This window comes from Pieris rapae, chromosome 21, assembly GCF_905147795.1.
Source record: "Pieris rapae chromosome 21, ilPieRapa1.1, whole genome shotgun sequence".
Lineage (NCBI taxonomy): Eukaryota > Metazoa > Arthropoda > Insecta > Lepidoptera > Pieridae > Pieris > Pieris rapae.
The window spans coordinates 3,439,709-3,464,244 of NC_059529.1; the positions used below are offsets into that span (position 1 = coordinate 3,439,709).

The 24,536-nt window shown below is 31.2% G+C and overlaps 3 protein-coding genes across 3 annotated transcripts; 2 read left to right on the plus strand and 1 right to left on the minus strand.

Annotated features, from left to right (window-relative positions):
- Positions 1-1,109: 1,109 nt before the first annotated feature.
- Positions 1,110-18,263, plus strand: LOC110996197. Its single transcript, XM_022263763.2, has 3 exons — positions 1,110-1,282; positions 15,560-15,751; positions 17,264-18,263. The coding sequence occupies exons 1-3, from the start codon at positions 1,225-1,227 to the stop codon at positions 17,467-17,469; spliced, it is 456 nt and encodes a 151-aa protein (XP_022119455.1). The 5' UTR covers positions 1,110-1,224; the 3' UTR covers positions 17,470-18,263.
- LOC110996177 lies at positions 17,880-20,693 on the minus strand. Its single transcript, XM_022263734.2, has 3 exons — positions 20,485-20,693; positions 20,134-20,295; positions 17,880-19,648 (listed from the first exon to the last, which is right to left on the minus strand). The coding sequence occupies exons 1-3, from the start codon at positions 20,543-20,545 to the stop codon at positions 19,425-19,427; spliced, it is 447 nt and encodes a 148-aa protein (XP_022119426.2). The 5' UTR covers positions 20,546-20,693; the 3' UTR covers positions 17,880-19,424.
- A 450-nt stretch (positions 20,694-21,143) lies between these two features.
- Positions 21,144-23,159, plus strand: LOC110996200. The gene is made up of 3 exons (XM_022263767.2): positions 21,144-21,458; positions 21,542-21,721; positions 22,423-23,159. Exons 1-3 carry the CDS (start codon positions 21,404-21,406, stop codon positions 22,632-22,634), a joined length of 447 nt encoding a protein of 148 aa, XP_022119459.2. The 5' UTR covers positions 21,144-21,403; the 3' UTR covers positions 22,635-23,159.
- Positions 23,160-24,536: the final 1,377 nt, after the last annotated feature.

The following is a 24,536-nucleotide window of genomic DNA, read 5'->3' on the forward strand; positions in this document are numbered from 1 at the left end:
TTGATATAAATGCAACGTTTAGAAAAATTCGAGAATTGTAGACCAATGACGCTATAAAAACTGAATACATATACCATTACGAAAATGCATAAAATCGACTAGGAGACGAAACCATTAAATAATTGATCGGCTAGTTGATTCTCTAAATAACGACGAATTATAGTATTTTTTCAATCATCTGCGGGAAAAATGCAAGTGTATGCAAGAACTCCGGGGATTTAAAATGTATTTTAACAAGAGAGATCAGAAATGACCTCAAAGAATGCGGTAATGCCTATACGTCTTACAACCAGGAAATCTCGGAAGCATTTTCGTTCAAAATTAGGTTAAGGATTTGGGTGATAAAATCCATAAAAATGGAACGTTGGCAACACGCAACGTTGCGCATAATTTAATTACGGCCAATGACCTGAGGGTGTCTCGATATTTTACTATCTTTTTCTTACGGTGTGTAGGTATGTAGCGTAAAACGCTAAACCGCTATGCCGATATTCAATACTTTTGAAACATACAGATGAGCAAAGAAACAGGTTTGTTGTAAGTAATTTAATTTTAGATACACTAATTTCAAATTCTTTTTTTATATATGATGCAAACTCTTACAATATTTCCAACCAAACAATTTTTTTAAAAATATACTTACGTTTTGACATTTTGTATGCTAACTTAACGTAGCTATTTCTTTATATTCTTCTATTATCTTATTTTCTCTCTTCTATTATCTCTTCTCATATCTTATATCTTTTGTATTAATAGGATTTCAACTCAGAAGTAGCCTTTCACTTATCATAAAATTTACTGACACCATACGCACAAATATCTCAACTACTTTAATTAATTCAATCATTTTATAATCAAGAATAAATAAGCATTAACATTAAGCGAATGAAGCTTTCCCGCCAAACCATTTTTTGTCTATTACCGTATTGTTGCCACAGGTTAAAATAAATTTTATCATAAACGATAAAAGGCGCTGCTATATATTATGTGCAAATCTAGTTGCAATAAATGCTTTCCCGCGCTAGTACCTACTGTCAGTTGCCCACAGATTAAAAATATTTTCTTGTCATTTAATAAGGCGAGGCGCGAATGGTCCGAGGTCGAACACAACTACAAGCGATTGTATTCTGTATTCCGCTGGCTCCGATTGAGTACGGACGAGCGTTACAACTTCAGTAACAACGTGTGACCGTGTATATTTTGTGCAAACTTAAAATAATCAAAATGGCAAAAGTTGCAGTATTTGTGCCTGTGTTGTTATTCGCTTTATTCTTCAAAGACAGTAAGTGTTTTTAATATTTTTGGTGTGCAGTATTTATTTTCCAAGCCTGTTGATTCAATTGTTGTGTAGTTGTAGGTACTTTTTGCGTAACAATACTTGCAATAAAATATTAAATTAAAATAGCTTTGCAAACGTAAATAATGCATGTTTATATGTGTTTCATTTTTTACCGTTAAATGTAACTTATTTACGTCGTTAGTAAATTTTTACGGTTCGATTGGTTTAGTAGGCTTGTGCACGGCCTAATTAAATGCAAACTCATTTTTAAACCGGTACGACTTGTTTAGAAACGTGCAAAACAACACAACACTGGAGGTATACTCGCTTGTTTTTTTTTAGTCCAGGGTTCTTGGCACTCCATATCCAAGTATGTAACAGTATTATTGTTGACCATTTCATTAATAGTTACCTTGCAGTCATAAACCGATGTGAATAGTAAATGATAGAACGTAAATTAAAAAATGAAATACATATATCTATATATATAATATATTTATACTAAGTATATATCTACAGATTACATAGTCGTTGAGGTTCAAAATATTATAATTTTCCTTACATAAAATCTGTGGGATAACATTACCGTAACCTACACGCGATTTATCAATTTATCCTTATCAAGATAAATGTTTTCAATTATGTTAATGCACTTACAGTTACTCAGTCTCATATTGCAATGATCCTGATGACAATTTACATATATTTGTTAAGAATATAAATATCTTTAGTCTATGCTTCCAGCACAATGTGCTAATGTACTTCCAACTATGGCCATTCTCTACTCTTAATTTAAAACTCTTATATTGAAACAATTTACTAAACTAAGGTATTTTTCTTAATAAACATAACAGATTTAACAATTAAATCATAATTATACTTGACTCATACCAATCATTAAATAATACTTATCCTTAATTTGATTATTAACGGCCTTCGTAGAATTAAGAAATATAAAAGGGCATAGATAATTGCATAATAAACCAATAAGTATATATAAGTACGTTGAACTGGAGAGGGTCTTGCTGATTACGACACATTGCGTGAACGCTTTCACTTTTATGTACCTACTTGTGTCGAACTCGAATCTGACATAGAAAAAACTATGTCAGTATGCATAGAATGTCTTGAATTGAGAAAGTATAGTTTTTTATACCACAATTATATTTTGACCTGCCAAGCGTTTGGATAGATTAAGTATTTAACAGTTACTATAACTAATAAATAGGTTCAGAGCAGATAATTCCACGACTTTCAGTTATTCAATCTGATAATTTCCTGTCTAGATGATTATTTATAAACAAGACAATATTTTCTTTGATCTATCTAAGAGGAAAAAAGAAATAAAATGTGCGCGCGTACTGCTGTCTCTTGCTTATATCCCCCACTCAACTTCCGTTCGCCTTGCCCGATCACACTTTTCGTAACGATTACGTCACGCGTTCGCCAGCTTATTCCCCAAGTAAAGCGTGCGTTAAGAAGATTCACTTCAACAAGCTAAAGAATGTTTACAAAATAATAATTCACACGTAATTGTCTGATCATGACAAATATTCACAAACTTTGGCAATTGTGTTTTCTCTACATGAGAACAAGTGTTCTGCTCGGTTGACCTGAATTGTATCGAAAAGAATACGTAAACATTTTTTTTGTACACTTTCTTTTTGCTGTATTAATACATACCTAGTTCTTTTTTTATATTCTAGAATTATTTTTCGTTATTTATTTCAAAATAACAAAGTATTCTCGGCATTTCAATAGTTTTATGTTTATATTGGTTTGGTTACAAAACCAGAGATTCACATTGAAATATTCAAGTTTCGTAAATTGCTATTTAAAAACTCCCTAAAACACAAAACAGTCATTACACTGGCACCCCTTGAAGGGTGACAACCCTGATTCACTTCGACCCTTTTGTTTACGTTACGTTTCAAGAATGCCGCCATCAACGTAGTTTACACATGGTTTAATCAAAGACCCCACAAAATTTACACATTTCGTATGTACATTAAGATATGTATTAATAATAGGAAAACATTTAGATTTTAACGCGCATTAATCAAGTAGGTAAGTCACAAGGATAACGTATGAAGAAATCTAATAGATGAAATAAAATTATAATCACAATGTAGTTGCAGAAATACTGTTTAGATGTGAAAAGGAAGAGACTGGCTGCCCACAACACAGGGAATCCTAGTGTGGGGGCCAGTGCACTCTACTTTATCGAAAAATCCCTATATATATATTGTGTCTAATAAAGTTCTTTCTTTCTTTCTTCAGAAAAGGAATTTATAATAGGCAAATGATGATGAACGAATAAAAAAAAATTATTAAATAATATTTAAAGAGCAGTATTAGCTTAGTGGCTTCAGCGTGCGATTCTCCTCCCTGAGAATCCCTCCCTGGACGTAACTCGAACAATGAAGGAAAACATCGTAGGGAAACCGGCTTGCCTTGGACCCTAAAAAGCCGACGTGTGTTAGGCACAGGAGGCTAATCATATATCACCATTGCCTATTAGATTGACAAATGATCATGAAACAAATACAGAAATTTGAGGCCCAGACTGATGTATTTTAAATAATATTTTAATACACCCTAGTAATGCTTTAATTGAGATTTTAATTCAAAAATGTATACGTATAAACAAACAAACAAACAAAAGAATATATGTACATTAAATTAAATGATTCTAATTTTACATTTACTGCCAGTTCTCAAAAAAGACAACTAAATTAATGTTTGACCTTCTAACGCCAAATGTTTTGGGTTTAAGTATGGAAAACCCCAAAACTATTTTTGTCTTTCAGTGCGCGTTTTATTATTTTCTTCGAATTCTAGGAAAACCACAATTAGCCACTAGGAAAAAAAATATATTGACCTTACTAATGTGATGGGTGTCATTAAATAAAAGCCAATATCTGTCCTGTTGCATCATATCATGAACAAATTAAAAGCAGGTCAACGTAATGATCTCGACACTCAAACCGGTTAGCAATGAAGTGACTATCAAAACGTTATGTGTAATACAAAAATCTTCTTCTAGGCCATCGTATATTGACAGGTTTCGATTTTGTGCTGACTTGCTAGCTATGAGTAAATCAGTATATTTTGGAATCTATGTCATGCTCGTCAAAAAATATTCTCGTCGTTTGTATAAATGCCTGTCACATGTTATATTTAGGTTAGCTATAAATATACTGCAACGTCCCAATTTATATTTACGATCGCTTCATAAACCGAGGAAAATCTGTTTTCCGAGATAAATAAACAGGAAAAATCAGATAACATTACGCTTCAAGGATAGACATAATGTTTACAGCTATTATAGTATGGAGAAGAATGTAAGAATAATACCATGCACTGAAAATTCTTCAACTAAAATTAAATTTTCTTCGCAGTTTTTTTATTATTATTTTTGATGACTAGATGTACTTTACATCTAGTCATAAAAAATATCACGAAATGTAAGTAGTCTTTAATCCGCCAAAAAATATTTTTATATATATTTCTTAACAATTTATCTTATTATTATTTTTTATAATAAACAACTCAATTTTAAAAACAAATTTTCCGACTTCGTTTCTTACATTGTTAATTTTTATTATTATTATTTTTTCTTCTATAACTTATAAATTTATTATTTCATCCATTGATTTCATAGCGTTGATAAATGAAGACTACTTGTGATGACTTTATAGGCGAATGGATCTAAGCAAACATGAGAGTATGTGAAAAGGTGAACACAAAGTGAATTTGTTTAATTTAGGTATATTCTATACGAATAAAAATGAATTTAAAAAATCGAAGACGGCTGAGAATATTCAAGTAAATTATATATACCGTTAACTCTGGAGAAGGCTTATTTACTTGGAAAAATTAATAAAAATCCGAAAAATTTAGTTTTATACTTAGTTTTTTAATTATACTACACTATTGAAAACGGCTTTGTGTACCTACAATTCTTTTCCTATGAATTCGTAGGTAACTTAAATATTCTAGAAATCATATAAATCTAATATCTGCTATATAAGTCTAAGAAAATCTGCATGGAGAGTTATTCTACAAATCCACTTATTAACTATTATTTAATAATTATACCTTACAGTTTTTATTTCATAGCTGACAATAACTAATTTTACATCCATTTATAAAATTATTTATTCCAACAGATCAACAAAGAAATGCAATGAAACGTAAAGATAAGTACTATCTAAAAACCCGCATAAATACAAATTCAATAAAAAGACCCTAATAAGAAATCCATTGTATTGAAGCGGTGGTCAATCACACCATTGAGAATTAATGCTTATTGTTAACTACAATTATAAACAGTAGTAGTTTGTATTCCGTCACATTATACGAAATGTGGTATGTCAATTCTGATAGCGTATCTGTGCTATTGCATAATAAATCTTTTTCTCTTAAACTTTTTATAATATATCGGAATTTTAAAGAACCTTTTTAAAGGTGAATAGAGTATATCAATTGTCAATAAATAAATAATTTTAAAAAAATGTGAGCCGTCACTGGACGACTGGCTGATGTGAAACATCGACATTATTTTGTAAAAGTAATATGCAGAAAAGAACAGACTGTGATAGGAACTAAATATGTATATCATAATGATAAAATAAAATGTTACGATTTTTTTTCCAGATAACGATGACTATTTGTTGAATAAACATTATTTTTATTAAATATTTTTATAATGAAATTTACTACTGCATTTAGACTGTATATAATATAGCGTGGCGACGCGTCGCCACGGCATGCTTCGCCACGCCAGAAATCGGTTTTACGTGCGGCTATAGATGTTTCACATCAAAAAATACAGATTTCTATTGCGATTTGTCACTGCTTCGAAGATTACGCGAGGATAAACAGTTTCTAAATCTATACTTTAATGGTAATATTCCAAAAGTAATTAACATCTATTTTATGGCATATAAATATTATCTATATAAACAACGTAACTTAGGAGTTGTTTGTAGTGTTAATATGTGATATATAATGTGTGAAATCCTTCTAGAATCTCCATAGTGGTTATAACATTTAAATGTTTTCTTATAAAGTTTTTTAAAGCAATACCGTTTATAATTAGGAGAAATTATAGCAATTGAATTTCTAATTAATAGTTAAAACAAATTCTAGCTGAATCAATGTTAAAAATGAGTTTGAGACCCTTATAGGAGGTTATTATCGCACTTGCTGCTCGGGTTAGTTTGGCTGCGGAAGAAATAATATAATAATTAGTAGCTTGGTTGATATTGAGGCCTGATTGCTTTGCCTATATATAAACGAAACAGACGCAAAAATATGCTGCTTGATAATTATTAACCCACGAAAATTCTATTTAACGTAAATGCTTTTTGTACACATTAGATCTAATTAATCTCAAGGTCTCAATCATTTATCAAATTGGCAGCATATTTCCCTGGCGCGATATGGCCTAGATAGTCTAGGAATCTTTTATCAGCAAAAATGTCTAGTCATAACTATAATAGATTGCAATGATGTACAATGTTGTTGGGTACAAATGTACGTTCTCATATTATCAAAGAGTATTAGTACTCTCTCTCATTTTTTTTGGTTACAAAAGTTTCGTCTCTTATGAAATGTTTTTGACTATGTATTTTATACCAAACAATGTGTTTACTCACACCCCGCATGAAATGCAGCAGGCTCTATGCTACTCAGAAACCGGGTGAGTTATAGCAGTATAGCCATACATCGTAGACAAAGTATGGAGTAGGTGGACATAGGTGGCAGGAGATTGGCGAACTCCCTTCTATCTCTCAAAACGATTCGTATCATGCGCTCTCTCTCTCTCTGTCTCTCTCTCACTCTGCAGACTCCTGTAGCGTTATTTGCTCTCATAAAAGAAACCATCGCATCCCTTAGTAGGTACACACGAAGCACGAAGTGTTAAGAAAAAGTTTGCCTAATGTGATAAAAGGAAAAATATGGTATTAATAATATGATAAGGGGCGATTAATTTTTCATTTGTTATAAAGCAAATATAAGTTTTACAGACATCAACGAGCTTCAAGGTTAACATGTTATAAAGTTACATTAGATGTGCTCATAAAAATATATATAAAATAAATTTTATTAAAAAATTATAAATGCTGCGAATGATTTAATAAAACGTTCAAATTTTCCAACAAAAAGTTGTAATGCTGTTGATGAACGATAATTTAAATATTTTTTTTATCAGAAAAAAAACAAATATCTCAAAGTTTTAAAACTTTATTATGACGAAACTGAAAATCTAATACATTTATGACAACTCCCTTTGTAATGATTTTATTAATATTTATTTATGGGTCAACTGGCTTTCACGACAAGCTTGTGGCTGCAGCAAGTAAAACCATGTCTTGGAACGGCATTTTTTTTAATACTGTCGAAATGAATACCTGTACCTGTACTGCCCAAGTTCTCAGGGATTATATAATGAAAGTGAAATAATTCTTTAAATCATCAGTATTTCTTGAGTCTCTCTTCTTAATACTATTATAGAAGTCCCTTTATACCTTTAAACTCTATAAAACCATGACCTATCGGTAGTAGTGCCACGGGTCAGTGAGTCATAGTTCTTAATGCTAGTACGATTAGATTAATTTACGTGAGATCTTCTTAAGGACAAGGTGGCATGTGTGACCTACTTAATCATCCAAGAATATTTAATCAGCGTAAAGTTATTTTTTACCTAACCTAGAGGACTTTTTTTAACTAAATGGTTCCTTACAACAATAGAACTATAAAAATGATAATTTGTTTAGCTCGTAGAACACTAATAATCTTAACAATTAGAGAAAAACATATCGCTATTCCGAGGTTACAACGTTGTGGCTTAATTATACCGTAATTATATATAACGTATAAAGCATATAACTGGGCCCTAGGTATGGTTTCCTGCGAAACAATTTATTGTTCCAGTATTATGTGAGCCTATTTACTGCAATTTCTCTTCTGTCTTAGAATCTCTAGTTATTTATTACTGTTGACGTAATCACCAAATAAGAAAATCAAATACCCCTCCCCCTACAGTGCTTACGTAATATTTGAACGACCCCATATAAGTAAGCACATAATCCCGATCACCATCGTATGTTGATCAATTAAACTTACACAGAAATGTCTGCCCCGTGTGTGTTCTCGTATTGTAGAATTACATAGCCATAAAAACATCCTATATTATTTATATATAATTATTCAACCCAATAAGACCTTGTTTTTCATCCCTGGTTTAATAATTTTAAATAAAGAATGTATTTATAAACAAAACAACCTTGCTGTATTAACGTAAATTTTTATTCAGATAGCCTCTCTGTTTGTGTTTTCAGACCATTAGTTTTAATTTGAAAGGTCAACTCTGTTGTCAATTTATAGTCGGAAGTAACGTGACTAAGACCTTTGGTTATCTTAATATTAGCCTACATAGTAACACTTTGGTACTACGATGTGAAATGACGATGAGTAAATTATGTCCTTAATCACTTAGGTCTTAAACCTTTGGTAATACCTTATTATATTACACTATGGAGCAGTGTTGGCCTAGTGGCTCGCTGAGGTCGTAGATCGTAGTCGTAGAGAGAAGGAAGTATCGTGAGAAAACCGCCATGCATGAAACCCAAAACATGATAGTGTATCACTCACAGAAGGCTGATCACCTATTTGCCTACTAGAAAAAACAAATGATATCATAAAATAGATACAGAAGTAAATATGTAAAATAAAACACCTCAATTACTTTCATTACTAATAAGATATTTTAGCTCTAGACATTTAAGATACATATTAAGAACATCTAAATAACTTATAGGCTATAGTACAATACATGTACTGTAATTGTGTTATTTTTAATGTGTCGATTTGACCGCGCCTTGACTCCGCACCTATAAATAGTTAAATATAGAATGTTAAATGAAGATTACGGAATGGAGTAATATTTATTGTTTCACAGATCTGCTTACTAGCAAAGAGAGTTGTACACAGTACTTAGAGTGTTATATTTTTAATTGCTGGATAAACTTTTAAACTCAAAACCGATTCCTTAAAACTTTTTGACAACGTAAACTAAGACTAGAAAGATAAGGTATCTTATGTATCGAATCAAACCGATATCGCAGCGACATAAATTATTTTTCGTTAGGGTGGCAAAAGTGCGGGTGTTGACATCATATGTCAATTTCAATCTGTCAATTATAGAGTCAACTTTATTAGGAGAAAGTCGTGGCATAACGATAAATTAAATAACATTAAGGGTCTTAAACACCGGAAGGGGACAAATTGCTCTTTTGAATGAATGTCGTTTAATCTAATTAATGAGAACCCAGACATGGTTGTTTTGTAGATATTTTGTTATCTAGGTCCTTGTTAAAATTGTAACCACAGTCCAGAAAGTAAGATTACAACATACATGTAGTTGTAATAAAACATATATATGTATATATATGTATAAATTATTAGGTTATTTAGTAGTCTCATCTATTTTATGACACTTTATCATAAAACTAATTAATTAATTATCTCATCAAACCAAAACTCGTTTGTTTCCTCGAAAAAAAACGAATAAGATTAATGACAAACGAATAAGAATAATGTATAATAAAATTTAATGAATCTTGCGATTACACGTTTAAATAATAATAAAAATTCTAACTCGTAATTTTCAGCGATTTTCGGCAATTGTGGACAAAATGTGGGAAAAATTTTCGTAAAAGAATTAAATCTGTGCATAGACTACACATTATTATATGTAATGTGTTTATACACGAATAGTATTTATACTGTATGTTTAAATTTGGCACAGTACACAAGTTTTAATGTGATCATTTCTTTGGCAAACAGTACCATAGTGCTGCCACGTACGAACACAATATTTTATTGTACACATTCTTTCATTAAACGCCGGTTTTCAAAGAATGGATACTCTTTTATTGAGTCAAAATGCAAAGCACTTTATAGTTGAAGATCGATCGATATTAAGGCTGTATAGAAAGTATCATATTTCGATATTGTACGACATATAGAACATTATAAGTAGTTAAGATGCGATTAAACTGGTGACCCGATGGATTATACTTTATATTTGCGCAATTCACACAGACATTGTGATAAGAGCATGTCGACATCTGCCAGGAACAAAACGCTAATCACCTAGTTGTCTATAAAGAAAATAGAGTATATATGGAACGCGGCCAGCGACTTATCTAGACAAACACCGCACAGGTTAAGGCAAAACAATAATTACTATCCAAGAGTAAATCTTTATCAATCTAGCCGCATATATCCTTCTTCTTCTCATTCGGTACGCTCTTGCCAGAGCGGTCCCGGTCACGACGTTCCGCCACCGCTGCCTATTGGAGGTCATCCTGCTGCACTGATTCAGTGTTTCTCCTACGGCGGACTTAATCTGATCAGTCACATTAAGTCCGCCGATCATCGCCGATCCGAAGATCAGTGACCTGCCGCGCGGTCTACTGCCTTCCTACCTTCTTACCCGCATATATAAAAATTGTTAATTTTCTTTCAGCATTCAAAGAGGCACTAACAACCTATATTATTGGCACATATTTATAATTATATTGGTGGTTAGTAGGTATTAGTTTTAATGTGATACATAGGTATGTATACCTAGTAGATATAGTTTGTTATTTAATGTTTCTCTATGTAATATGATTCTTCATAACGAACGACTTGATACTTCCTTCCTGTAAATCGTTACCGCGGAAGGTAAAATCGTTTATCTTTACAAATCTCAAACAATCTACAAGCCTATACAAACAAAACATATTAATTACCTTCGAACATTCAAAAAGGCATTAAAACATTATTATTAGCACACTATTATAATTCAGTATAGATAATATTATTAGTAATTTTGTTAGTACCTATGTATTCCAAATTTAAATTTTTATTGAATATTCCTTGATGTAGTTTAATTTCTAAATGACGGAACTAATGATGTATGAATACTTCCTTTTTGTAAATTATCGCGTAAGTTAGAATTGTATCACTTTTTGTAATCAAGTTATTTTTTTTTAATCTAGGGCAAATAAATAAGACAACAGGAAGGACGGTTATGGCGAAGCACCTAAGTACTATGACGACATAAGGGTTGCAAATACGATAGATTTAAAATTGTAAAACTCAATAAGGATATAATAACAAACATACGGTGGCACCTGTAAGTTTAATCACAAGGATGTGGTCAGTTGTATATGGATATCTATAGGCTTCGTCATGCGCAAATTTGCCATCGACGGTACCACTAGTCACATACAACTATAGATTTTAAAAACAACTAGAACAAATCAGCCATGTGATGATCTAAATTAATTAACACTTTCAGATTTAAATGTTGAAGATTTTTAATATTTTCTTATTAGTAAGCTATCAATTCTTCCCAAAGAGAAATTCTAGCAAGGGTTGTGTCCTGCTGATTGCGAAGACGATATATGTTAGCCGGAAGCACGTATATTAAGAAAAACATATAGGATATGCGTCATAAGTCATAAAATACACATAAATATTAAAATATTCTATACACGCACTAACATTGGCTCCAAACCAATGTTTACGGCCAGATGTAAAAGTTTGTCTAATACCTATACTATGAAACATTTTATACTAGATGTTCCCGTTGTTTTAACACAAGCGTGTGCAGAAATGTAGATATTCGATTTCGTCTTAATAATTCATCCATTCAAATGATAATAATAATAACGGTTTTTATTTTCGGCAAAGAATAAATTCGTATAGTAAGTACTGTATAATTAAAAGCAGATTTGTATTGAACTCTAGTACCAATATAATATTTTGCTCTCTGATAGTTCCAGATCCGGTCCGTGTTAAAATGTCCCTATTTCATTAAATGGTAATAAAAACTTTACCGTTTCCATAATGTAGGAAAATAATATTTTAAGGTATACTATGTTTGACTTGTAATTCATTTATTTGTAAAGGAAATCAAAAGAATAAACAAGTTTATTATCAATATTGAATATATTTAATGAGAATTTGCGTACTTTTCCTATTATGTTACTACTTTTATTTAGTTAAGTTTAACCAATTTGTTAAAGATGAATATAATAATATGATTAATAGCCATCTGGTGATCTGGTTTGTCAGTATGTTTTCGTTTACCGTCGAGCATGTGTTGGTTGCCCAGTCGAAGATTGAACAAACACGATAAACCGATAAACTAAGATTGCAGACATTTACTGTGTTGACATGTTCGTTATATATTTGTTATTATATTACTCTTAGCACTATACTGGTGACATTGAGATACTATAATCATGAGAATTACCTACCTATAATAATACTTATCAGACACCTAAAATTATATTAAATTATGTTTTGTGCAACATCCCGTTGGTCAAGGTATGGATCAGATTATTACGAAATTTACAAGTAATATTCAAGAAAAGCAAGTAGTTGACCAGATTTCCATTTATCATATTAGTAAAATTATTATTTGGCTGGAAATTCCCAGCCAAATTAGAATTCGAAAGAAGAGAGAGAAAAAAGAAAGCGGATGTTTTTATTATAGCCTAGAGTTTAAAATTCGAATAAGGCATCAAGAGAAGTTATTTAGTATAAGATCATTTGTCGTTTAAAATCGTTTTCGCACCTATCAAACAATCAACACATTAAATACACCCAGTGGCCTCAATACAAACAACAAACACGACGCTTAATCGTACAACCTCCAGGCACTCTTGTGTAATAATCACCAAACTATTTGTTAATAATTCACCAAACGTTTGAACTTGTTGAAATTTGGTAACACCCTAATTCTGGCTACCTGCTTTAATTGAGCCGTAGGTTTATGTTATAAAGCCTGTTCAACAAATGGACTAAATAACACAAAAATATTTTATTAAATACAAATCAGTAGGTAGTCTTATTCTATAATCTAAAGTAGGTACTTATTCGCCTCTCCTATACATGTTGTGAAAAGATACACAATTTAGTGTAACAGTGTAAAAACTATTAAGGCAATTTTTAAAATAAAAAAAATACGTTTATTTTGGAACATAAGATCATCAAGGTATCACTTACTTCACGTCATTAAATTCGAACCTGTAGGCATCCTGTAAGCTATCCCTACTCATCGGCAAAGAAGACAGAGGATGTAGGCCGAGAGAAAAAGCCGGCGTAAAAAACTCTCGGTACTACTACTACTTTATTTTAAAAAAAAGCAAATCATCAAACAATACTTCAATATTTAAAACAAATATAGCAAATTAATTGATTTGGTACACAATGTTTCATATACGTAAGCATTTTTGGATGATGGGAAGGATACAATACCACATGTGTGGCAAAGGGCTAAGCTAATAATTCTATTCATTAACTACATGTATTTATCTTAAATTGTGTACTAAAAAAACAATATAAAACAAATTAAGGTCAGAAATGTGTCTGGTTTATGGCCGCATATAAGACAACCACTATTTTGTTGAAGGCTCCATAGGATTAAACGGAATATATATATAATAGAAATTAAACGGTATACTAATTGAAAGTTATAAAATATATCTACTATTAATATTACACTAAAATATTAGTGCTTTACTGAACAAATACATTTATAACATTAGCCACCTTGAATAATTAATCATCATTAACCTTGTCTATTTTATTATCCTTTAGCGAACTATTATGGCATTTAATAGCGTAATTGTATCATAATAATATGGTATCTAATTAGACTATTTTTATATAATGAAACTCCAAAAAAATCGTCTCCTACCCACGAAGTGTTAATAATAATGATGATGACGTAAGTTGTCAACTCTCCAAAGTATGAATATGTTTAGGCGAGGGCCAAAACATTGCGACATACCTTTAACAATGAACTTACCGTTTATATTTGCACGTGATTGTAATGTCCAATTTTGGAGAAACTACTTTGTATAAAGGCTAAAATAATATAGACAAAGTAAAACTATTTGGAAGTACATATTATACTAGTCATGTATGTATTCTAAATGGATATTAGGAACTTTTTTGACAGCTATAAGGTCAATATCGTTACAGAATATAATTAAAGTACTACTTATCTCTTCTACGCAGATAACGATGCGAAAAAAATACGGTTTATTATTACAAAAAACGAAATAAAAAAGCAACTAGGAAAAAAGTACTGTACAAAACTATGAATGTACATTTGTATTGTACTGCCAATTGTTGACAATTGTAGGCCACGGCAAAGAAAAGACCCATGATCACGCACCGTTGCGAGCCTTGGTATCTATTGTACCAAATCTACACGCCCAAGTTTTTACAACTTATTGAGGAGGTCAAGTACATAGAAGACATTGGTCTTGTAGTCACGATATGATGGTTCGTGCTTGCAAGTTACCAAAATTACTTGTCTTAAGATTATTGGTGGGCTTACCGCTACAAAAATTCCCCCCCCTAAAAACTAGGAACGAACCTATTTCTATTCTCTTTAGATGCACTTGTAGGAATATTTTCCACACCTACATAAAAATATGTTAGTCATTTTTAGATAACATGTAGGAGTCACACTTTGCAGAGTGGGTATACATTTTAAACCTCAACAGCTATGTGCTAAAAGAAATATATGTTAAGTAGTTATAGATAAACCTACGACTCGTACGTGAGAATAATTACTGTCAACATTACAATAGGTAGTAGATATCTACTCGGTATTTTCCTGCCATGTGAATCGTTTATTCACTTTGAATTGAATCACTATACTCAACATATCTTCAACTAATATATATTGATGTTCATACATAAACCTTAGGTATATTACGTGGTGGCATTTCATACTCTTGAATAATTGTATTTATTTATTTAATTATAAGTAATCTAACAGCTTATACTTATACATATTATAATAAGAAATACTAAGACAATACAAAAAGCCAAAACAGATTACATAGATAAACAATTTATGTATAGAAAACAGAAATCAAGCAAGCGCATTAAAAGACAAAGATACATTAAAAAAAAACAAAAGAATAAAATTAAAAAACTGAAATTTGACATTTAAAAGCAACAAATAATACTGAGAATTTAAAACTACTACTTTTAAAAAATCAGAGTCTTCCCGCTTCTCCAAGTACTTACTTAATATCAAAAAAACAAGTAATATCTCTTGTGTCAAAATCTAGTACAATTTAGACGTAAGGAAGACGTGTTTTAATGTATAGACATGAAATTTCGTATTTATATCACAAGATATATGAAAATTGTATATATACTTTCATAGTTCTATATTTTCGATTACAGGTGAAGCTGTCAGGTGTTGGTCCTGTTCAACTGACTTGGACCCCACCAATCCAGACTGTGGCGACCCCTTCCTGCCGGGTCACACCACCAATACCGGATACTCCCGGCTAGAGAACTGCGATGCTAATGCTGGAGCCACCTACCCCTACCTCACACAGTCAAAGACTGCTTGCAAAAAGCAGAAGAAAATTAGTAAGTATTATTCTCTCAAAAACTTATACTACTGCGTAGTCATGCTGAAATTCTTTTCTTTTTAATTACATAATTACAACTGTCTTTTGTTTTTATAGTAGATGTAGATCTAGTCGTCCGTAAAACGATGGAGGACTGGCCCTGCATAGTTGACCTTTAAGACCCCTCTACTTAACGGAGTATTTGTTCCGTTGAGTCCAGTTATTTTATTGCAAATCCACAAATATTTATTAGTCTCTAATTGAAGAATCGCTCTACAATAAAACTGATGATGTCGCTAATCAAATGTCTTTGTCGTTACCCACGCTAGTATCGAATGCGTAATATATAACTTTATTATCAGACTGCCAAACAGCTTTTCCAATTTTGCATCTACTCGTCATACGTCCTTATAACGTGTTCAGCCAAATGAAGGACGTACTTACCTGTTTTAGTAATTCCATTGTTCTTTGTAATAGTTCTAATTATGTCATGCTGTTATTACGTTTTGAATAAGTCTTTTTGAAAACACTTCCTTGTATTTCAGGGCCATTGTTTAATTAATATTTTTAAAACTAATGTGGTTTCCTCGCTTCTTCATAATAGCCATCTATGTTCCTTATCGTACAGTACCTACTTATCAATAAGCAATATTCAATAGCGTAGTTTTATACCAGATTTGTTGATTGCTACAACCATGATAAGGACCAGACCGAACGAGGGATATAATATAAAATAAATTTAATAAAAAATGTATTCTACTCTTTACCTAAGTATATACATCGCCATTGCAGGACTTTTAAGTAAATATACAGTTTCTTACTTGTATGCATTTGTTAAGCATAAATTTGATTTACGAAATAAACTGCAGAATTGATTTTTTGTTACAAAATTGTTTTTTTATTGGTTTTAATAGTTGCGTTGTTCGATGAATACTTGCGTGATTGTTCCGCCTACTCAAATCAACCTTGTTACGACCAAACGATACAAATTGCTTGTGACTCACCGTTTGATTATCATCTAAGGTGGAATAATCAACTATTGAGGGTAATATCAACTATTTTCTCAAGTAGTTGATAATTATCCAAATAAATCAATGATGTCGATAGTCTCAGAATGTTTATGATAACTGATGTAGCGATATTGACCTTAGATAGTAGGTAGGGTGTGTTAACCAATCAACATTTGGTACTTAAATTATATTGTCATTACTGGTACACAGAAAATATGCCTAAGATGACTCCTATCGTAAATCAACCAGATTACTACTACTTAATAAATTGATTGATTTGCTCCAGTTCAAACAATTTGTATTAAAAACTTGGCGATTGAAAAGTGTGGCGGAAAGTTTCTTGCCAGTTCTTCTTACCCGCTCTACGCTCTTGACTTGCGAACTGGTAGTAAATGTAGATTAACAATTTTTTTTTTTTTTGACAATTGTACTTGTTTACCTATATGAATAAAGATATTTTGTTGTTGTTATTGTAAAGTACCAATTACGAACATTTTACATAATTTCATATTTCTTTACAGTAAACGGCCAACTGGTTATATCTCGTGGCTGCACCTGGAAGCGACAGGACGACTTCTCCAGCACCTGTCCAGTCGCCTCTAACGGTCCGAACGAAGTCACCCTATTCTGTGAAACCTGCGACTATGATGGCTGCAACGGAGCCGGTGCTATTGGAAAGACCCTGGCGTTGCTTCTGGTTCCATTAAGCCTCGTTCTTTTTAAATAATCATAAGTTAATATTATTTAGTACCCACCGTCTCAGCAAATAATAATACCAACGCAAAAAAAATGCACACAAAAAAGCATCCATTTTATGCCATAGCAATTTTCTTTTTACGTACAAGACTACTTATGTATTTGTTTTCTTTATTACTATCTTTATAAATGTTTTTGTTTCTATGGTTTCCATTAGAATTTAATATTTACTAACATAGTATTAATGATTTATCACATTTCTTTTGTAGGTTAAAAATTTAAGCATACCAGTACCTAACAGCAAATATTTCTTGTATAATTGGGTAAAGGGTTAACTTTAGTTGTGCTAAAAATAGTGCCTACTTAAATATATTTTATCTAAATGTAAGATCATTTTATGAATTAATGTGTATATTGTGAAAAGAATATTTTTCCATAGTCATTCCTTTATACAAAAAGGTCTTTTGCCATTCTATACACTGGTGAATCAAATTAATGAGTGCTATTATCCCCACATGACTATTCTATATAAAGCATAATAATTTTGCTCAAAATCAGTATACCCTTGTTCCACAAGTAGATCCCTTCTTTTACTTTACAGTATCTTAGTTCTTTCATTCTATTTTTGAATTTAATATATTTTAATAAAGAAACTTAAGTTTTTTAAATGGTGCATTGATGTTTAATATTGTTCAACTTATAAACTATATATTAATCTCATTAAGATATTAAAAGTTTTGTTTCATGCACTGACATAGATTATGTGAAAGTACAAAGAGTGATGTTTGTCTCTAATATTGTTTTAATAAAAATCTCAAATACAAAGGACTTTTCATTGTTGGTTTTTAGTCCAATATCAAGACCATTGCTTGATTTCTGGACAAACTTGTTACATTAGATTCCAATACTGTGTGACTGGCCTATCAAATTTATATATCAGTGCTAAGAAGTTGCACTGAAACGAATTGATTGAATTGTGCGAGAACAAATTAAGCAGATATGAAGTTCTGCCCTCCTCCCTCACTATAATACGCATAACATGGCAACTATGCCGTTTTACTTGTGTATAGCATTAATTAAATCATTACAAAATGCCCAACAGACTGAGTATGAGTCTAAGTACAGAAACTGAGACTACCAACAATCATTACAAAACTGATGTCTTGTTTATTAAAAATAGTTGACAAGATAACCCAATTTCTGAAAAATATTGAGATTATTCCTTTTTACATTTATATTATGAATCAAAAGATGTGTGGTTTTCTAAAGTAAAAAATAACTTGCCTTAGCAGACATTACTATTATTTAAGGCATGCTTTAAATTTTTAAAATAATAGTAACACATTCACATGAATGTAAAGTTTTGCTTTACAATGTATAGATAATAATAAATTAATACCTTTTATTACTATAGAAAATTGTAAATTATTTATATTATATCTTAATAACATTGCATATTCAATAGCAATGTTATTAAGATACTAAAAAAATTTATAAATAGGGTGTCATATAACAATGATTAAATAACAACACAATATTGAAAAATGCATATATTTAAAACGTTACAATGGACGGAACTTGCAGTCTTATTTTTATTTTTTTTACCATGGTAATTTTATAAAATCATCTTAGGTATCTAAAGTACAATAAGATCTAGTCATAAAACATAACTTAAAATAGTATATAATAATTAAAGTACTTGAGTTTACATAGATTGACTGTCATATGAATACTTATTAAAAAATAAATATTCACTGCCATGCATTATTTTGTAAGGCACATAAGATTACACAAAATAAAAATCCTCCTCAACTTTGTAGATGTACATTTATAAGGGCATATTAGTTTTATGCAATATTTTATTAAACATTTAATTGCAATTCACATAGGTATCAGGATCATTGTCATCATCATATCTCTGATAGATGTTTAGTAAAAATATTGTTAGCTTGAATTTGAAATTCTTACTGGATAAATTTTTGATGTTTAAAACATTGTATAAAAAATACAAAGAGTTAATATTATATATGTAAAAAGAACACTAGGGTTTTTAAGAGTTGCAGAATTACAGCCGTCTTTACTGTCGCATGTACAATATTCAACAAATATGTTATATGTACCTGTTCTCATAAGGCAGAATCGCTCATCACCCTGTATACCAACATCTCCAAGGTACGCACAGTCTCTAATATAACGCCACTCCCCATTCACTGAAGCAAATAAAACATTATATTTCAGAGAATTCAATACAAAATACTTAAGTCTTAGAAGAATGTCACATTTTATAAATATAGTACACCCTATAGCTTACGAGATACTTGATAGATAATTTATAAAAAGACATAGCACACAATGTGAATTGTGACTTTCTACAGTTTGTTTAATACTTAACTATTCTCAGTTTAATCTGCATTGTGCTTATAATAAGTACTGTTTTATTTATTGTATTTACAATTTTCTTAACCATAGCAATAATACAAAATAATTAAAATCAAAACAAATTTAGAAAAGTTTGGTCACTGTGGCAGTGTAAGTTAACTCTGGCAGCATTTTCTCGCTGTATTGTGATATTCAATTTTAGCTTTCTTAGGTACAGAATCCAAGGTGTGAAACCTTGTCAACCTTGACTAGTTACAAAACTATATACTCACTTTTGCGTTATTATACAAAGTAATTTAATCGAATATTTTCATACCTTTCTGTCTTATTTTACGACACATTGATGGCCTTAATCCTGGTAAATGTTTTAACCCTTTTTCTTGGTTACAATCTGTTATAGGCACGGTAGAATTATCAAATGGATCCGCACATTTTGGGTCATTACTAGATCTGCAGTTCCAACATTTGATGCATAGTACTGAAAAATGTATATATTTTGTTTCATTGATATGCAACAATGTACAAATAATAAGTCATACCTATATTAAAATAGAACTTCAAACGTTACTGACACGTTTTATTCAAATCCGCCGACGTACATAAATAACGAAATAATACCGCATCTGGGCGTGACCCTAACATATATAAAAAAATTGGGCATTCTTACCTGTAGAAATTAAATTGAGAGTTATGAAAGTACATAACCAGATCTTCAAAGACATAACCATCTTTTTCCACAAAAAGAAATTAATGATTTTATACTCAAAATTACTGCGAATGGTTTTATAAAATCATACTTGTACTGATAGTTGATATACTTGAAAGTTATTTGTTTAAAACTTGAACAGACATACAAACAGACTAACACAAGCATCACAGATTACTTATACATTAGCAAGTATCACTAGTAGACTGAGTCTGTGTTTAAAAATCGATAAGCTGTATCGATTTACTGTCGCAATGAATCGCACGGTGCACCTGCACGCGACTTTGTAAGCTCGATGATCCATCCGACATTGCAGATCGTTTTGAATAAGAAAGCTTCGCGTAACTTAACATCCCTAAAGTAAACTAGATTAAGCCTACTTAACTAACTTTAGAGTTTAGAGGTAAAAATGTACTTATAGTAAATGGGAGAGTGTATTGTATTGTTATCTGTAATCTTAAAGCTGTTTGTTAGTCAGTTGGTAGTTGGTACAGTTATATATCGAACACCAATAAGTTATATACTGTATTGTATTTTGTAAAAGAAAATTCCACATCACACTGTTATTCAAAGCCCATAAATATATATATTATATACTCATTTACATTATATCCATAACTATATTCACGAGTTAAATCGTGTTTCATTCGTCATTCGATCCAATCCTTGAGTGATCCGACAACGATCCGGTCTTACTTCACCAGTCACTATTTACAACCGGACCTTAATTCAAAACAATTGTCTCGTTCGTGTTCAATACTACTAGAGTAGCCAAACATTTTAAAATTTTTACACGTTTAGTAAAATTACTTGATTTGTCATCGATTTCAGTTGACGAAAAACATTTTATTACTTCATTAAGAATAAGCGAAGAAACTGAATGATGTTAAAAAACACAATATTAACTATCATGGTGTGCAGTTTACCTGCAGCAGGTAATTCAATGAGATCAAAGATTTACAATTAATGAAAGTAATTGTTTAACAGTATGAGATTAAAAACATTAAATACTTTTCAGTCTTATGCGTAAGATGTTATCAGTGTGCATCTTCGCAAAATATTAAGGAAGATACTTGTGGGGCTTATAAAAAGTTTGATACAGACAGCCACATAGCTGTGGAGTGCAACAGTGATGAATCTCACATGCCTGGCTCGTTTTGTATGAAACGAACTCACCAAGGCCCGAAAGGATTCATTTGTAAGTTACCTATATTATAAAAAGCAGTTATACCAAATGCCACACCCAAAACTATGTACTACCAACCAGCCAACCTCCAAGGATTTTTTTTAAATATATTCTCTTTGTATTCTAATTATATAGATTTTTGCATTAATATAATAATAATATATTGAAGTTTAAAATATAAAAAAAAAATTACACGATTTATACTGTTAAATAAAAGAAGATTATTGTGAGTAGTTGACAAATGGTGTCAATAATCATATACTTTAATGAGCTTGGGAGCAATACTTGCTTGAAACTGAAAAATAATCCACAAAGTATCTAATGATGGTAGGCATCATTAGATACTGTTATGTTAATAATGTGGAGTTGTGCTTACTTATATGTTCTATAACAGTAAGTGTATGCCTATGATACAAGCGCTACTAGCTCATTACATTCTATTTATAATGAAGCCCAGAAACTTCTGTAAGTGAACACAAATAGTTTGAAAACCAAAATAGAAATTTTAAAAATTATTATATCATTATAAAGTGTTATAACTTATATGCTAACTTGACATTTATGTTTTTACTTATCAGTATAAATGTGAAAGATTAGTTTATTATTATAAAATAAGCAATGTAGATTATTGATTGAAATTATTAATGTATTGAAAATTCAGACCTGTTCTTTAATTTCAAAGCAAATTTTAATTATTTGTTTCATAATTTCAGGGGATGGGAGATGGAGACAGGTGATACGTCGGTGTGCCTCTGTAGCCGAGACCGGAGTAACTGGTGTATGTAACTGGGGTGTATATGATAATGGAGTCTATTGGGAAGACTGCTATTGCTCATCTGATGAATGTAACGGTACAAGTGGTATGAAGTCATCTTTGTTACCTGTAATTTCATTAATAATTTGCATATTGGTCTACTTTTCTTGATCAATAAATTGTTTTTAATAACAAAAAGATCTACCAAACTTTAATGTATACATAAATGTGACTGCTGTGACTTTAATGTATTTTTAACAGATTCCGGATATTTTTTCTTTTTAATTATTGTGAATCTCATGTATTAGACAACTCATTCCGTCCACTAATTATAAGAGAAATTATTGTTTAAGCACATAATTAAACCTAATATTTTTTTATAATGAAAGTTTAAGAATTATAATAAATATAATATAATAAATAGTACAAATTCCGTTCAATCACTGCCTTTATATATTACAATGTAATTTTTCGTTTTAATTGCACCCAAGTTGTGCAGAATAATTTGTGTGCCTGTTGTTGAATAGGAATCCAATAAGCAAATAATTATAAACATTTTTAAATAATAATAATTAAGCCTTTCATTTCCAGAAATGTAATACATTACTTGATTAAGGTAAAAAATTAGGTACGGGTATGTAGTGTTATTTTGTATTATGTCTCGCAATTCGGCGTGCCATATGGCATAGGCCTCCTCCAGCTCTCTCCATTGTGTTCTATCCTCTGTGACTCTGGCCCAGTATCTCCCAAAGTCAGGCTGATGTCCTCTTTCCAGACTGATTTCGGGCGACCCTGACATCTCCCGTCTTTTGGGTACCATACTCACGTGTATGCTTTGCATCTTAGCATATGTCCTATCCATCTCCATTTTAAGTGATCTATATGCATTAGTATAATATCCTTGACTTTGGTTTTCTGTCTTATCATCATACTTTTGAGTTTATCTTTTATCCTGATTCCCATCATGCGACTTTCTATGGCCTTTTGGTAATTTTCTAGTTTTACTCTGTGGTTTTCTGTTAGAGACCATGTTTAGCTTCCGTATGTTATGCAGATAAGGATGCAATTGTTGAAAGTCTTACTCCTAATATGCATGCTTATATCTTTGCTCTTCATTATTTTTGGGGCCAGTATTTTTTCTATCCACAGGCAATTCTTTTATTTACTTCCTTGAACATTGAGTTCTCAGGAGAAATAATTCGTCCTAGGTATATTCGCTTACATATTCGAGGCTGTTTCCATAAATTTCTATATTGGTCCCTACAGAGTTAATGATGTGATGGCTTTTTCTGCTTCCTCTGTAAGTATTGTTGACACATTTTCGTATTCATCAATTGGTGTTCAATTTTTCTGCACTATATCTTTGCTGGAGTAGAGATTTCTGTAGTTCTCTGTAGCGAGCTTTTGGATTTCTTTTCGATTTGTCACGTGTTTGGATCTGTTATTTTTTTAGTGAAATGGCATGGAATGAAATGAATGGAATTTTAATTATTATTATATAAAATATGGAACATATAAAAGTAATTTCATTTGTTTTGTTAACATAAACTTTTTAATATCAACTACCGTTTTTGTAATTTTTATAAAATAATTATATAATAAATAAAAACTAGTGTTTTATTTAAATAGCACTTGACATATCTGGATATGTTAAAATTTGGGAAATGGAACACTTGCTTATAATATAATTTGAAGAAAAAAAAATCAGTGGCGCTACAACTTCTTTACGCCTCAGATTTCTGAATCAGTTTCATGATCATTTTTTTTAATCTAATAGGCAAATAGGTGATAGGCCTCCAGTGCCTGACACGTCGTTGACTTTTTGGGTCTAAGACATGTCGTTTTCCTCATGGAACATACGACCTCAGGTATGAGAGTCGCACGCTGAAGCCACTTGGCCAACAATATAATTTGAAGCAACACAACTGTTTTTGATAAAGTTAAAAAAACCACTGACATTAGTCATAATTATAATTTTCCTCAAAACATTTCTTCACCTGTTCTATTTATATTACAAAAAGTATATACCAATAGAGAGGACTGGCTATCTTCACAGGAGTTCTTATAGAATGA

Excerpts from the sequence above, each read along its gene's own strand:
- LOC110996177 (XM_022263734.2), bottom strand. The coding sequence starts at position 20,545 with ATGGTTATGTCTTTGAAGATCTGGTTATGTACTTTCATAACTCTCAAT. Across the intron at positions 20,296-20,484 it reads TCTCAATTTAATTTCTACAG|TACTATGCATCAAATGTTGG; the intron begins GTAAGAATGCCC and ends TACATTTTTCAG. Across the intron at positions 19,649-20,133 it reads TCGTAAAATAAGACAGAAAG|TGAATGGGGAGTGGCGTTAT; the intron begins GTATGAAAATAT and ends TATTTGCTTCAG.
- LOC110996200 (XM_022263767.2), top strand. The coding sequence starts at position 21,404 with ATGATGTTAAAAAACACAATATTAACTATCATGGTGTGCAGTTTACCT. Across the intron at positions 21,459-21,541 it reads GTGCAGTTTACCTGCAGCAG|TCTTATGCGTAAGATGTTAT; the intron begins GTAATTCAATGA and ends AATACTTTTCAG. Across the intron at positions 21,722-22,422 it reads AGGCCCGAAAGGATTCATTT|GGGATGGGAGATGGAGACAG; the intron begins GTAAGTTACCTA and ends TCATAATTTCAG.
- LOC110996197 (XM_022263763.2), top strand. The coding sequence starts at position 1,225 with ATGGCAAAAGTTGCAGTATTTGTGCCTGTGTTGTTATTCGCTTTATTC. Across the intron at positions 1,283-15,559 it reads CGCTTTATTCTTCAAAGACA|GTGAAGCTGTCAGGTGTTGG; the intron begins GTAAGTGTTTTT and ends TTTCGATTACAG. Across the intron at positions 15,752-17,263 it reads CAAAAAGCAGAAGAAAATTA|TAAACGGCCAACTGGTTATA; the intron begins GTAAGTATTATT and ends ATTTCTTTACAG.